The following is a 14,258-nucleotide window of genomic DNA, read 5'->3' as shown; positions in this document are numbered from 1 at the left end:
ACTTATCTTGTCATCACCGATTCATGGATCCCGACGACTTCTGGATTTAAAGAATTCGTAGCTACAGATTCTAATTTAATTCTACCATCATGCTAAATTTCCCTAGTTTTATAGCAACAATAAGAATTTTTTCCTACAACTATTACGTTGTTTGCCATCGAATGGACGAGATTTTTCGTAGATCAATGGTTTCTTCTTAGGATACATCTGGAAACTGGAGGAGCTAGGTAGTAGGTAATAGCAAATATAGATAGAGAGATCAAAAGAAAATTGGAAAATATATATATATACATATAAGGAAATACCCCGGTGCCGTTGTCGCAGACGACGACTTTCTTGTTGTCCATTAGTTGGCTACTGTTGTGTTTTTCTTGCACTACCGGTTGTCGTTCAGACGGGGCACGAATAAACAGGAATCCAACGCCACAAGAGAATTCAGAGGAGGGTGTGCATGGCGAAGAAAAGGCACGGAGAGATCGAAGAAGCAGATATTTGGCGTTGAATTTATAGGGTTTGGAAACTCAAGTTAAAAAGGTGCGAGTTGCAGAGAGAGAAAAAAAAAAAAAAAAAAGAGAAAGCTAAGCGATCCGAGCATGAGAAAGGTAGAAAATGGTGAAGGTTACGGTGGTGCTTCAAAAAATTACATATTTCCACCTCCTACTTCGTGGGTTGTGAAAAATATCCCTGGTAACTTTCATTTGCGACAAAAACCTCTAAATTTTTATATTTCAATACTTTGTTTCTCTCTTAGGCCTTGGCATTTCGTTTGTTCTAATGTTTGGCGTTGGTGAATTTTTCTTTGCTATGAAATCTAAATGTAGAGAATGTTGTTCTTAATTTGGAATTCTAAAATTGTCAAATATTCATTTTGACTCATGAGAGTTTTTGTTTATTTTTTTGAAAATATTATTGGAAAATAAAAAGTTGTATAATTTCACTTTAGGCTTAATTTGTAACGAGTACAAATATAAATATGTACAGCACAAATTTATACAAAATATAAGGTTTTGCTCTCTACATATTTGTATTTGTACTCCTTCCAAATGGAGCCATAAGAAATAAGAGATAAGAGGAAAAGAACACCAATTGTTCTCTTATTAAAGTCAAAAGATTCCTCTTAAAATGTAAGAATTAAGAGAACGAATAGACTATAACTTATCACCATTTATCTTTACACCTTGTCGATAATCAATTTAATCACGACCTTCCCTCTTTTTAAAGGCGAAACATCATATTTCATTCAAATATGAACCTCGTATAAATACAGAGTAGTGGTGATAGTACCAAACAAAAAAGTACAAAAACATTGTTTTAAAATAAAAAAGTGGTAACAGTACCAAGTAAGAACACAAGTCTCTAAAAATAACAAAATATGCACAGTGGATAAAGGAGAAAATGAATAAACTTTTGTAACAGATAACATGTGAGTCAAAATCACCAATAGAATAGATAAACGAGTACTTCTCCAACCACCGAAAAAGGGATAAATACAAGTAGCGATTCGTCATAACTTTAACCATACGGAACCACTGGTTTTTTTATGTAGATAATTTCTATACATTTTCTTCTTTTTGGCTTTCTTTTGTTGACTGAATGCAATTTACAGGGTAATAATTATGAGAACATCCCCCCCCCCAAACCACCACCAAATACAACTCTGCCCTCCTTACTCTAGCTAGAAATCACCATTGCATTAGCTGATCTTTTAATCCATTTGAAAAAGATCTCCAAACTGGAACTAGATCCTTGGCTTCTCTAGCATGATGATGATATGACCACGGGCCGTCAGTGTTGTCTCTGAACCATCCAATTAAACAAAGGAGATTAAGGCCCTCAGGTGAGGATTTCATTTCTGAAGTCAGCTCTAACCGAATACCCCAATCCCAATATGATATCTCCTGCATTCCCATAATCCCCCCTTTCCTGAGAATTCCAGGTTCCCCAAAGAGCATCCATCTCCTTGTGGAGAGAAATAATCCAATCCTGAACCATCATCTATGCTGGAGGGAGGAGACACAGCAGATCATCTTTGAACAATATCATCGAGAGTGTAACCTCTGAACTTCTCCCATCTCTGTACCCCAATATGCAATTCTGGTACAGATAATACAGATTGGGATTTACTCTGATGGTGTCTAGTTTGAGAAGAACCTGCTAAGAAATTTATTGAGTTTTGTGGTGGAACTCCATTGAATAGTGGACTCTATTGGGTAGTTTTGTTTCAGATTTTGTACCATCAGCCCATATAATCTGCAAGGACCTAGAATGCATATTTTCCTGAGTAAGAGCCAGAAAGCACAATGAGTAATCCTTCCCAGCTCAAAATAGTATGCTGAAATCATTGCCTCAGAATCATCAATTAGGACAACCATAATATTAGTAAAACCTTCAATTGATCAAAAAAAAAGATTAGTAAAACCTTCACATGTTGCATTCAGTACAAAGAGTGGTACAGTTGTGAGTTGGTAGCCTTTTCTTCAAGATTTTCTCAAGATTGAGCCCCAGTCTGGTTTTACTATCCTGATCTCTTCCTGATGGCATATTTAATCTTGAGAATCCTACGTTTTACTAATAATTGGACCTACAGCATCTATACTATATAAAGCAGATACTTGCCTTGGGTTCCATGTCCATCATAAAAGTTAAATTTAAATAACATATTATCATATATGGTTAATACTTGAACACATGCATAGCATGTGCTCTTACACTAATGTTAAATAACTTTGTCAGCAAGAGGTATTGCATCAAATTCATCTCTTCTAGACTTCCTCATGAATGGCTCGTAGACTGTAGGTTAAAATCAATGGGCAACCTCTGAGAAATAGGCTCTTCTTTTGGTGCCCATCATTTTATGATTCAGCTTGTTTTAAACATAAATGATGCAAAACATTTGTTTTTACCTGCCCTATGATTCAGAGGAAGGTATCTGAGGTGATTATTGGTTCTTGTCATGTCTTCCTGTAACAAAGTTGAGCATACATGTGCTTCTATCTCATCCTTTTCCAATTTTGTTTTTCGCTCTTTTTTTGGATGGATAAGTTTATTTTTGCTCTTAGTAAGGAAAACAAGTAAAACTTTTAAAGAGAATACACTACAGATGTTCTCCTGAAGGGTATACCCAGAATAGTAGTCATCTGTTGCATTATCTTCCTTGGGAGCCCAACAGACAGCAGAGTGAACAAAGCAGAGAATACAAGGAATAGCAGTCTCCATTGCATTATTTTTGTTGGAGCATGTAGGTGTTTGCAAAATATCCGAAGTATTACTCAAGCCAGAGGCATATTGAAGCCATCAAGTAACAGTTGTTGATGTTAACAATCAATACTGGTAAAAGGTTCCAAAGTATGATGCAATTCTGGGATACATTGAAGCTATGAATGATGACAACATTCACAATCCAAGTGTTTCATATGATGTTTGTTTCGTGGAACAATGACTAGAGAAGTTGCTTTTGGTTAGAAAAAAGAATTGATTTGAAATAGTGAGTGACTGACACACTTATTGGTGCCAAATATATATACAATAACACCTGAAGAATTCTGAGATTTCATTTTGGTTTTCAAGAAACTTGAAAACCTAGGTGTGTCCATTGATTTCAACCAAGGTCTATTTTCATCATTTCTAATATGTCTGAAAAAAAATGGAATTCTGTGATTTTTCTTTTGATCTCAAATGAGATCTAAATGTGTCACATGATTAAAATGTTGGCTGATTTTAGAAACAGATAAAAAGCATCGAGCACGCTAGCAAGAGGCCTCAAATGCTGAGACATTCAAACCGTTTATTTCAGTATTATACTTAAAATAACTGAGTCATATAGAGCATGCAACATAGAAAAAAAAATATGCTGTTAGGAGTTAATTAGACATGTGAAATTATTTACAACGGGTTTGAGGGAGTTAGAGGTATCCTTGGTTTTAAATTTGTTCAATTATTTAGGTGGGATCTTTCTTGATCTGTAAAAATCTGATGGTATGATTTAGATCCCCACCCCTTCAGTCTTCTTCTCTTGTTCCTGTTTATTTGCTGTGTGGATTCTCCTTCCGTCCTCTCTCTCTCTCTCTCTCCACCCCCCTAAGACTTTCTCAGTGAAAAAGATTTGGTATAGAGTAGTGTTACCTAAGGTGAGGGCCTTCTGTTGAGAGGCTTTTCATTTGAAAATTAATACTTATTTGCATCTTCAGAGTAAAAGACTGAGTTGGTGTTTATCTCCTCACATCTGTATCCTTTGTAATGCAAGTGGGGAAGCTACCTATCACTTGCTGATATCATGTTCTTTTGTTTTTGGAAATTGGGAATGGTCTTTTGCTCTTTATGGGTGCAGGTTGACTTCTCCATTGGATGTGGAAAGGCAAGGTCCAAAAATGCTATTACCAAAAGCATCATAGCAAGGGTAGTTTAATGGGTCAAACAATTAGGCACTTTGACTCTTTATCCATTGAGGACATAATAAGTGGGGGCAGTCTAGTTCCATTAGGTATTGGTGGAACCTTTAGGGATTGTACTCATACTGATCATATATTCAGTACTGATAGGGAAGGGAAGCTCAATAAAAGAACTATCAGCAGCATTGCAAGGACTAAGGAACATAATTATAGAAATATAGGAGATTCAAGCAACTAAATGACTCAAAATTAGGAGCTGAACCCATGGCTGTACAAGAATATCATGAACGAGATTAAAATGCAGAAAAGGAAAACAGTTATAAGTGTAAAATGGGTACAAATGTCAGCCAAAGGGATGGCTGATACTCTTACCAAATCAAGGGGTAAACTGAGGGAAATTATTTGGGGGTTAGGTGGAAAAGGGTTGTAACATTGGACCATATATCATCTCTATGTCTGTTGGTGATCAACAATACTGGTGGACCATACATTTCTGATTCTATAGCCATTGGCCCCTTCCATGCCATGAAGAGTGGGATTCTCACCTCAGCAGCAGCTGGAAACTTTGGATCTTTTGCTGGTACTGTAAGTAATTATGCTCCATGGATTCTCACTGTAGCCGCAAGAACTACTGATCAAGAGTTCAGGAACAAAGTTGTTCTGGGGAATGGCAAGTCTGTAAATGTAAGTCGTTCCATCCATCTCCCTTTCTTCATTATCGATCACTTGTAACCTGTAACCATTCATCAGCTAGCTTAGATTAATTTCATTTGTTTTCTCTACAATGTGTAGGGAGTTGTAATTGACACAGTGTCTCCAAACAAAAGTTTCTATCCTCTTATAAAGGGTGCTGATGCTGTTCTTAATACATCTCAATACGCGGCTTATGCAAGGCAACTGACTCTTACCCCGTGCATTAATTAATTATATTACTCCTTTCTTTTGTTAATTACAAAAAATGTTCAGTACCTCTGATTTCATGAACAAATCTTTTTTGGTTTCTTCATTCCAACCTAACAACTTCAATGGCATTCACAACAATGCTGCAATATGTCTTGACTACAGTAACTGTTACAAAGATTCATTGGACCCCAAGAAGGTGAAAGGAAAGATTGTATACTGCGACAACTTTTATGATGCACCCGATTACAATGTGAAGAAAATGGGAGGGGTTGGAACCATACTAAAATCGAATTTCGGACCTTTTGATTATGCCTCCGTTTTGATTTCACCATCGACCACGGTAAACCATACTCGAGGGCAAATAATAATGGACTACATTAATTCCACAAGGTAATTCATGAAAGCAAGCTCTATATATATACATTGATACTGTACTGCTGTTTTCCCTTTGTTGCTCTTTCCAAGTAAGTTTATCAATACAACACTCAATTGACAGAGGAACAACTGTGCTGACTTGAGCCATTTCAATCTGTATTTTTTTCTTGGTTGCAATTTATCTAGTTCTCCCAAAGCCGTGATATTCAAAACCCAGGCCATGAAAGTTGCTGCTCCATCTGTGACTACATACGTTTTCATCTAGAGGACCTAATCCTGTATCAAACAAAGTTCTAAAGGTAAAAGAAATGGGTGTCAGATCTCTTTTATTGTAGAAAACTCACCACGTATATCTCTTGATCATCATTTACCATCATCAAGACATTTATTTCTAGCTTGTGCCATTAACCATGACACCATTTTCTTGCTAGATATTGTGTGTGGCAATTAAATGGGTCACTTCACTTATTATTTAATTGAATGATATTGAATTCCTTCTGATCTGATATTTTCTCAATTCATGATGAACATTCAAAACAGCTTGATATTGCGGCTCCGGGTGCCAACATCTTGGCTGCGTACACAGGAATCGTGTCAATTTCCGGCTGGCCAGATGATGATCGGTTTTCCAAATTCGTAGTGATGTCTGCTACATCCATGGATGGATAAAACTAAGCTCACTTTCTCTCTCGCTGATCATCTTCAAATGTATTCTTCAATGCACCCAAATGGATAAGTGGGGTGGCTGCCTATGTCAAATCAATGCATCCAACTTGGTCGCCGGCAGCCATCAAATCTGCCATCATGACAACCGGTAAAAACTCTTACGCCTTCTTTCTTTATTTAACTTCCTAAAGAAAATGGATAAAACTAAGCTCACTTTCTCTCTTGGTGATCATCTTCAAATGTATTATTTTGATGTAAATATGTATGTTTTGTATTAATCAGCTACGCCAGTGAATTCTACTGTCAACCAAGAGGCCAAATTTGCGTATGGTGCTGGTCAGGTGAACCCACTGAAGGCTGTCTCACCTGGATTGGTCTATGACATGAATGAAATGCAATACATTGAGTTCTTATGCAAAGAAGGTTACAGCGGTACAACCCTAAGTATGATAATTGACTCAAATCCTATCGACTGCTCCTCACTTCCATGCAGCTAACTGTGAATGAAGCTATTGAGCCGGTAACTGGCGTGTTCAGAAGGACAGTCACTAATGTGGGGTTAGCAGGGTCCATATACAATGCCACCATAAATGCAGCACCTGGTGTAGAGATTACTGTCGAGCTCATGAGTCTGTCATTTTCTAGCATTGGTGAGAAGAAGAGCTTCACTGTATCGGTCAAGGCAAAACCCAAGAATGATCAGAGCTTCACTGTATCGGTCAAGGAAAAACCCAAGAAGCATAGCTTCACTGTATCGGTCAACATTTCCCCAGTTTGTGATCCCATATTGGTTGGAGATAGTTTGAATTCTTTTCAAGTTTCGGATACTTCTTTAAAGAAATATGCAAAATCAATTATGATTATTCTTTTTTAGTGATTGGTTGAATATTGTTCATTTCATGTTTGCAGCAGTATTACATGATCTAGATTGATTGTTGGGTGATGAAAAGCTTTTTTTATTAAAGAATCAGTATGCACCATGCATTTGTTTTATTAATTTTATGCTTTAGGTTTCAGCAGGTGCCAACTGAAATTCTTATTTATAAAAAAAAAAATTAAAAACCTAAGCCAGCGGTTAAACGAACCGCCACCTTTGGTAAAGCATTACACTTAACCGGCGATTTATATAATGTCTAGGCCGGCAGTCCAAACCGCCACTTTTGTCGAAATAAAACATTAATAGCGGCGGTTTAATCAGATGAAAATTTGGTCTAAGTCGGCGGTTAAAACCGCCGGATTTGATTATAAAATTTAATTAAGGTGGCGTTTTGTGGTAGTGACAAATTAATCTAAGCCAGCGGTCAAGGGCGCTGGCTCAATAACTAAACTGGCGGTTTGTGCGATCGCCAGCTCAATAACTAAGCCAGCGATTCTCTAAAAACCGTCACCCAATGTATGGTTGGACCGGGTCCCTAGGACGGCGGTCTTTGTATTCTAGACCGGTGCCCATGACCTAGGGCGACGCAAGTAAAGAAGGCAGCCACTGAATCGGCTCAAATCTATGCCGGCGGTTTAAATGGCTAAGTTGGTGTTTTAGCAAGTGTCGGCTTAGCCTGTTTTTCTTGTAGTGGAAATTGAGAGAGTGAGAATAAAATGAACGACTAAAATATAAATAAAAGAATAATCCCATGATAACCTCGAGATGGAGACTATTTCAAATAAAAGAGAAATACATAATCTCTATAAACTCAAAGGTAAAAACTCTCTCAGAGAATAAAGAAATATAACCTCGGGAAAAAACCCATAGCCGTAAGAGAATAGTCTCTCAATAAATTAATCGATTAACTGCAAGACTTTTCCTTTGAATGATACATAGTAATTTTCCTTAAATGGAATATAGAACTTTGACAAGTTTTGTTGCTTGCAAATCAATAGTGGACATTTTAGAGAACTCCCATTTCAACGGTGTGTTATTCCGGCATACATTGGGGTTTGTATATGCATACGAGGATACAAATCTCTTGTATTTATTTTTCCTTTTTTATTCTTCTTGCTTCGTTCTCCTTTTTACTTTATTTTTTTCAATTACAATATACACCTATTAGTTCTCATATAATCTTTGACACAAATATTGTCAGGACCTTTTTTTTATTTATTTTATGTTCAATTATTGTTCGATTTTTCTGAGAATTTCCTTGAACCGGTGATCTCTGTTGCTATTTGTTATTCTTATTTGCATTGTATCCTTGAATTAATTGATACGTATGCTCAGTTTTTAGAGAATATAAATGCAAATATATACGGTATAAATGTATACTAAATAATACAATATAATAGGTTTTGCGCTCTAAATGTATTCTCAACTTTCATGGTATCCTTCAAAGTCCAAGTGTAGTCTCAACTTTCACTTGCGAGGTAGTAGCCTCTATTTTCACAAATCCATACTCAATGCCAACAGTTAGCATTCCATCGGTTATATAGAACATGTTATAGTGTGCATCATAAAACATTTTTAAATTCCAACATTGCAATTTTTTTATAGGTAAAATTCAAAAATTACCTTTTTACATGTTGTGTGAAACTGTTTTGTTATCTTCTATGCCTCTAAAGCCTTAATTCTTAAGGCTTCATTTTTTCATTTTATTTGTCAAGTTTGAATGAATAAATGGTGTTGAAGAAATCAGTACGTGCAATAACCATTGTATTTGAAATTGTTTTTTTATGTTTATGAAGTAAATTGGATACTAACTCATTGTATTTGAAATTGTTTTTTTATGTTTATGAAGTAAATTGGATACTAACTCATTGTATTTGAAGCCCTCTTATAAAAAAGATTAAACCTTTCATTCTCTTTTGACGGTGTTTCTTGCAATTTGATGAATTGAATTTGTGTTGAAACCGATGGTTGGATGACATGCTCCCGTAATTCAAACAATGGTGGAGGTTAATTCTTTCAAGTTTCAATTGGACTTGGAAAGAAAAAAAAAAAAAAAGACGTGACATTTGTTTTTCTCTTGGTGGTGATTTTTTGCAATTTGAGGATTTGGATTTGAGCTTAAGCTAATGGTCAAATAACGTACTCCTATACTTCAGATGATAGTAGAGATCACTTCCTTTACTTGGGCTTCAAAAAGTTTGATCAAAATAATGATTATGCCAAACCAATATTTTCAAAACCGACTCAAAAACATAACCGTTCTGGCCACCGGTTTCCAGATCAGTGGTTTGACCGTCTGGATCAAACGGTTGGAACGATTTAAATGTTATAAATGGTGATATGTCATCTTACCCATTAGATTGGAATATTAGGGTAAGATGCATATAAATAGAATAAAAAAGAGGGTTTTACTGTTTGAGAATGAGAGATTGCCGATGGCTAAGAGAGTTTATAAGAGATAGAAGAACAAGAACAAGAAGAATGAGGAGGAGGTTGGCTATAGAGTCGACGATGATGGCAACGGCAACGGCGGCAAAGTTAGATATGAGATTTCTCTTAGATTCATATCTCTCTTTCTTAGATCTGTCATCTAGATTCTTAGCCTTCTCTTCCAGATATTTAATATCTCTCTCACTAATCTTTTAGCCTTCTCTTCCACATATTCCATATCTCTCTCACTAATCTTTTAGCCTTCTCTTACAGACTCTTATCCTTCTATTCCAGATCTTAGTCTTATAGATCTCATATATGAGATCTCCCTCCCTCCCCCCCTCTCTCTCTCTCTCTCTCTCTCTCTCTCTCTCTCTCTCTCTCTTTCTCTCTCTCTCTATATATATATCCAGTAGATATCAGATATGAGATATTTCTCTTTTTATTCGAATCTAGCTCTTATTTAATAAACCGCAACCATTCTCCAGGTTCAACAGTCAAATTGTTTGGGTCAACGGTTCGTTGACTAATTCAATGTTTTTGACAAAAGACCAGGTTTGGGGTAAAATGGAACCGGTCGCCTGTACGATTTCCGGTCCGAATGGTCCGACCGTCCGGGCCAACGACAGTTCGAAAACATTGTGCTAAACTTCAAAGGTGTTATGGCTTTGCTATTTAGAAGATGGTGTATGTATTTCCTTCTTCCTAATAGCCTTTTTACTTTCACTTGTTTTTTATCTTTTACCAAAAGTTCTCCACTTCTTGATGGGAACCGTTATTTATGGGTTTCTTGGTCTCATATCTTAGTCCCGTTAATTAAGGATTTGATTAACTCTTCTTACTATTTTTAGTGAGTGAAAAGGGTTATAATTATTACCGTTATTAAAGAAAATAAATTGCCATCCATTATTTTATCTTTGATCATGGCCGATTTCCATCAATGAGAACATGTGATTTAATTAACTGGATATTTTATTGGTTATAGCTACATTTATAAATAAGAGTGTTGGTAATTTACCATTTATATAGAGAAGGGTTTTTAATCAATTATTCATTCTTTAATTATTGATTAGATTTCCATATTTAGAAATTGGAATGGGTTATAGTGATTATTTCCATTAACCAATAAAATTTGCAATTCACATTTGAATTGGAATGTGACTTCATAATGGATCCTAAATGGACCATTCCATTATGTTAATAGATTTACAAAAACAAAACTTAGATGTCAAAGCATATGCACATATTTGAGAGTATGGGGCATGGGCGCATGGTTCAAATAAGATGACCCATACTTATGGGGGTAGGGCTCATTTAGGAGCCTACAAAAATTTCAATGTATATGGTGTGACTGCAATGTGTTGTATGGTTGGTGTGGGAAGCCAATTTAGACTCCAAATATTGGTTGACAACCTAATAGCTCAAGCGTGCATTGGATTGAATCATTAGATAGTTAATAATTATACGTCCAACTGTTTAATCAATGGTTTATGACAAGTTTGATCCCAACCATTGTAAATATATATTTTTATGATAAATAAAATTACCAATCAACCAATAAATCAAAGCAAAGTTTGTAGGAAAGGATGAGGGTATTAGACCAAAAAAGTCTCCCGATCAAAAGTTTTAGCCTGTTGAGCTAGTTTATGGGCTAGCGTATTCCTCAATCGAGGAATATTAAAACAGAAATGAAAATTAAATATTAACAGTAACAGAGAAAAAATAAGATGTGGTCCATCAGTTGCCATAGGTTAGGGGGAACATTACCCACCCCATTCAAAATATTTAGTATGGAAAAATAGTATTATGCATCCATTTTTTTCGAGACACCAACAAACCACTGGTCAATACAATATTCAACTCCATATACAACACCGACATGTCTAGCAAGCATCTTCCTCCTGCAACATCCACAAAATTCCTGTCTTTAAAGACACAAACATAAACATAAGAATCATTCACAATCTGACTAAGACCACCATTGCGAAAGAAAACAAAGTTTGCATTATTTATCAAACCTTAATATTAGGCCCCGTTCATTTTTCAGTAAGTTATTTATCCGGATAAATACAGTTAGCTGGATAAATTTTCCTTGGGAAATACTTATTCAGACAAGTGTATTTACTCGTGTTCTTTTATTTCCCAAGTAAAAAGGGAAATGACCATTTTAAGCACAAAAAATCAATTATTAAAATGGTCATTTTTGTCTCATTCAAGTGTTGTAAACTTTTCTTCCAGGTGGGAAAGTTATTTACCCATCTATAATCAAGCGATACCTAGGAAATTAAACTTTCCATGATCCCCACATTAATCTGGAAAAAAAAGGGATTCTTAGTCAATGTGAACCAAAATCCCATTGACCTACTTTCCCCCCTTTCAAAATCCCAAAAAAGGAATGCCCCCTTAATTTGTCCAAAGAGCTCATTCATGACATACTCCTTAACATCTATTTCAACCCCCAATTAGATTCTGCCATGATCTGGAGAATGTCTAAAGTAGCTTTTGTGGGATGACCATTGAATCCCTTACTTGGATTTATATGGGCACATCCCATTCCCACACATGAATGGCAATGGAGGTGGGTTAGGGGCACCAACCATAATCTCCATCCATGGTCCTAACTTTATGTCAACTTCCTATCATTTACTCATTTGTATACTTTTTCCTTAAAACCAAACACAACTTAAATTAACAATCTATATTGGAAAAATGTGTGCGTGTGTGTGGTTTGTAAAAAGAAGGAGAAAATCAACAATCTAAATTGGTTTAAAATCTAACCAACATTATTAATCATCAAGATAACATGAAAATTGAATATTCTTTCATAGATGTATTATTGCACATATAATACTATTATTTGTAACATATTTATATATAATCATTATTGGAGTTCACATGTGCGCCCCATAGCACATCCTTGCAGTGTGATGAGAGCGGATTTGGTCCTCTACTAACATGGTGACACATGGCACCTCAGAAACAACTAGGTGACATCCGGAACCACTTAGTCTACAACTTGCCTTAGCCAAGTTGGTAGTTTCCCACCTTACGGCCTGACCCAGGTGCAAACTGGCGGCCTAGCACAGGCGTCGACCTGGCGACCTGCGAGACGTGCTCGCCGTCGAATACGGCATGCATATCCTAACACTCCCACGATCCTTGGAAGTTGGCCCACATGCCGAACGATCTGGAGGATGGTCAATGTGCATGGAGGTTACATCTGGGAATCTCGGACCACTTAGACGACCTTGCAGAAATCTTGGATGCGGTGCGTGAAGCCCATGCCAAACAATGCCTATATAAAGGCACCAACCCCAATGGCATGGAGGGGGGCAAGTAAGCATATTCTAGTTCTCATACTTTGTGATTTTTAGCTCGCAATCTACTATGAGAGTACTGACTTAAACATCGGAGCGACCTCGCCGGGTTAGCCACCCTGGGTCCTCTGACATTGGTTCATCCCAGGTCTCTAAAGAACTACGAATCTCAACAATCAATCCAGCTCGACACTTTGGTCAGTTTGACACCTAATAGGTAGCCCGACCCTCTGGTAAGCTCGTCACTTAATAGGCAACTCGACACTCTGGTCAGCTCGGCACCTAATAGGCAGCTCGACACTCTGGTCAGCTCGGCACCTAATAGGCAACTCGACACCTAATAGGCAGCTCGACACGTAATAGGCAACTCGACACTCCAGTCAGCTCGTCACCTAACTTGCCTAGCTCGGCCCAGTCAATTCGGCACCTAACCTGCCCAGCTCAGCCCAGTTAACTCAACACCTAATCTGCCCCCAGCTCAGACCAAATGACAAGGTACTTAGCACAAAAGATTGATTCATCACAGTGTATTGGGAACATCTCCCGATGATGTACCAAAAATGATGATGTCATCATCAGGAGAAGTTCCCAATACACGACGGAGATGTGCAATGAGACGTTGTGGGGCACAGATATGAACTCTCATTATTACGGCGGGTAGTTACTTCACTCCTCGTCACTAATAATAAACAAAAGTTTTAAAACCATCGTTGACTCATATGGTTAAACTGTTTGGCTCGAAATTTGCTAAAATCATTGGTTTTGTTTTACTCATGGATTGCATTTATTAAAAAACTGTTGAATTGGTCAAAAAACGATAAACACAAACGATTAAACCGCCAAGTCATTTGACCCGGGTTACGGTTTACTACAATCCATTTCTCTATTCTAAAACGATTTTCATATTCCTCAATATTTAACATTATTTGAGAGGTTTGTAGTGGTGACAAATAAAACAAACCACATACAACCACCTCATCGAGTGGAGCTTTTTTGAAGTGGTGAGTGGTGGCCTTTGCGAAGCAACAAAGAGACACATAATTGATAGGTTATTGCAGGTTGTAACGGTGACCTTCATGTAAAACAACAGGCTTTGGCGGCAACAAACTTGTGTCAAAGTGACCTATGATTGATACTCGATTTGCAACAAATATTTATTAAATGGGGCATTGTTTTTTTTTGGATTTTGAGAGGGGAGGTTGTCAAAGACATTTTGACTCCCATTGACCAAGAAACCCATATTATTTTATTTTATTTTTTTCAGATTTATGTGGGGATGAGCATAAGTTTATTTTCCTAAGT

At 36.8% G+C, this 14,258-nt stretch overlaps 1 protein-coding gene and 1 long non-coding RNA gene across 5 annotated transcripts in view; one reads left to right on the top strand and one right to left on the bottom strand.

The window, feature by feature from the left end:
- Positions 1–582, bottom strand: part of ARP2 (actin related protein 2) — a 34,433-nt gene extending 33,851 nt beyond the window's left edge. For 2 of the 4 annotated variants that reach the window (XR_734457.3, XM_088900257.1), the window contains exon 1: positions 306–580. Coding sequence is in view for 3 of the 4 variants with exons in the window: in XM_088900257.1 (XP_088756383.1) it covers positions 306–347 (42 nt within the window). In the remaining variant the exon portion in view is untranslated. Of the gene's footprint in view, positions 1–305 lie in introns of all 4 variants that reach the window. The other 2 variants (XM_010252320.3, XM_010252321.3) reach the window with 2 other exon arrangements.
- Positions 583–4,247: 3,665 nt separating this feature from the next.
- LOC148800905 (uncharacterized) lies at positions 4,248–5,958 on the top strand. Its single transcript, XR_016083589.1, has 3 exons — positions 4,248–5,072; positions 5,181–5,681; positions 5,853–5,958. It is a non-coding gene; the product is annotated as an uncharacterized LOC148800905 (long non-coding RNA).
- The last annotated feature ends 8,300 nt before the right edge of the window (positions 5,959–14,258 follow it).

This window comes from Nelumbo nucifera, chromosome 3 (genome assembly GCF_055504915.1).
Source record: "Nelumbo nucifera cultivar China Antique chromosome 3, China Antique-T2T, whole genome shotgun sequence".
In the NCBI taxonomy this organism is placed as follows: Eukaryota; Viridiplantae; Streptophyta; class Magnoliopsida; order Proteales; family Nelumbonaceae; genus Nelumbo; species Nelumbo nucifera.
The sequence above is the reverse complement of the archived record's forward strand: the minus strand, read 5'-3'. Positions and strand labels throughout refer to the sequence as shown.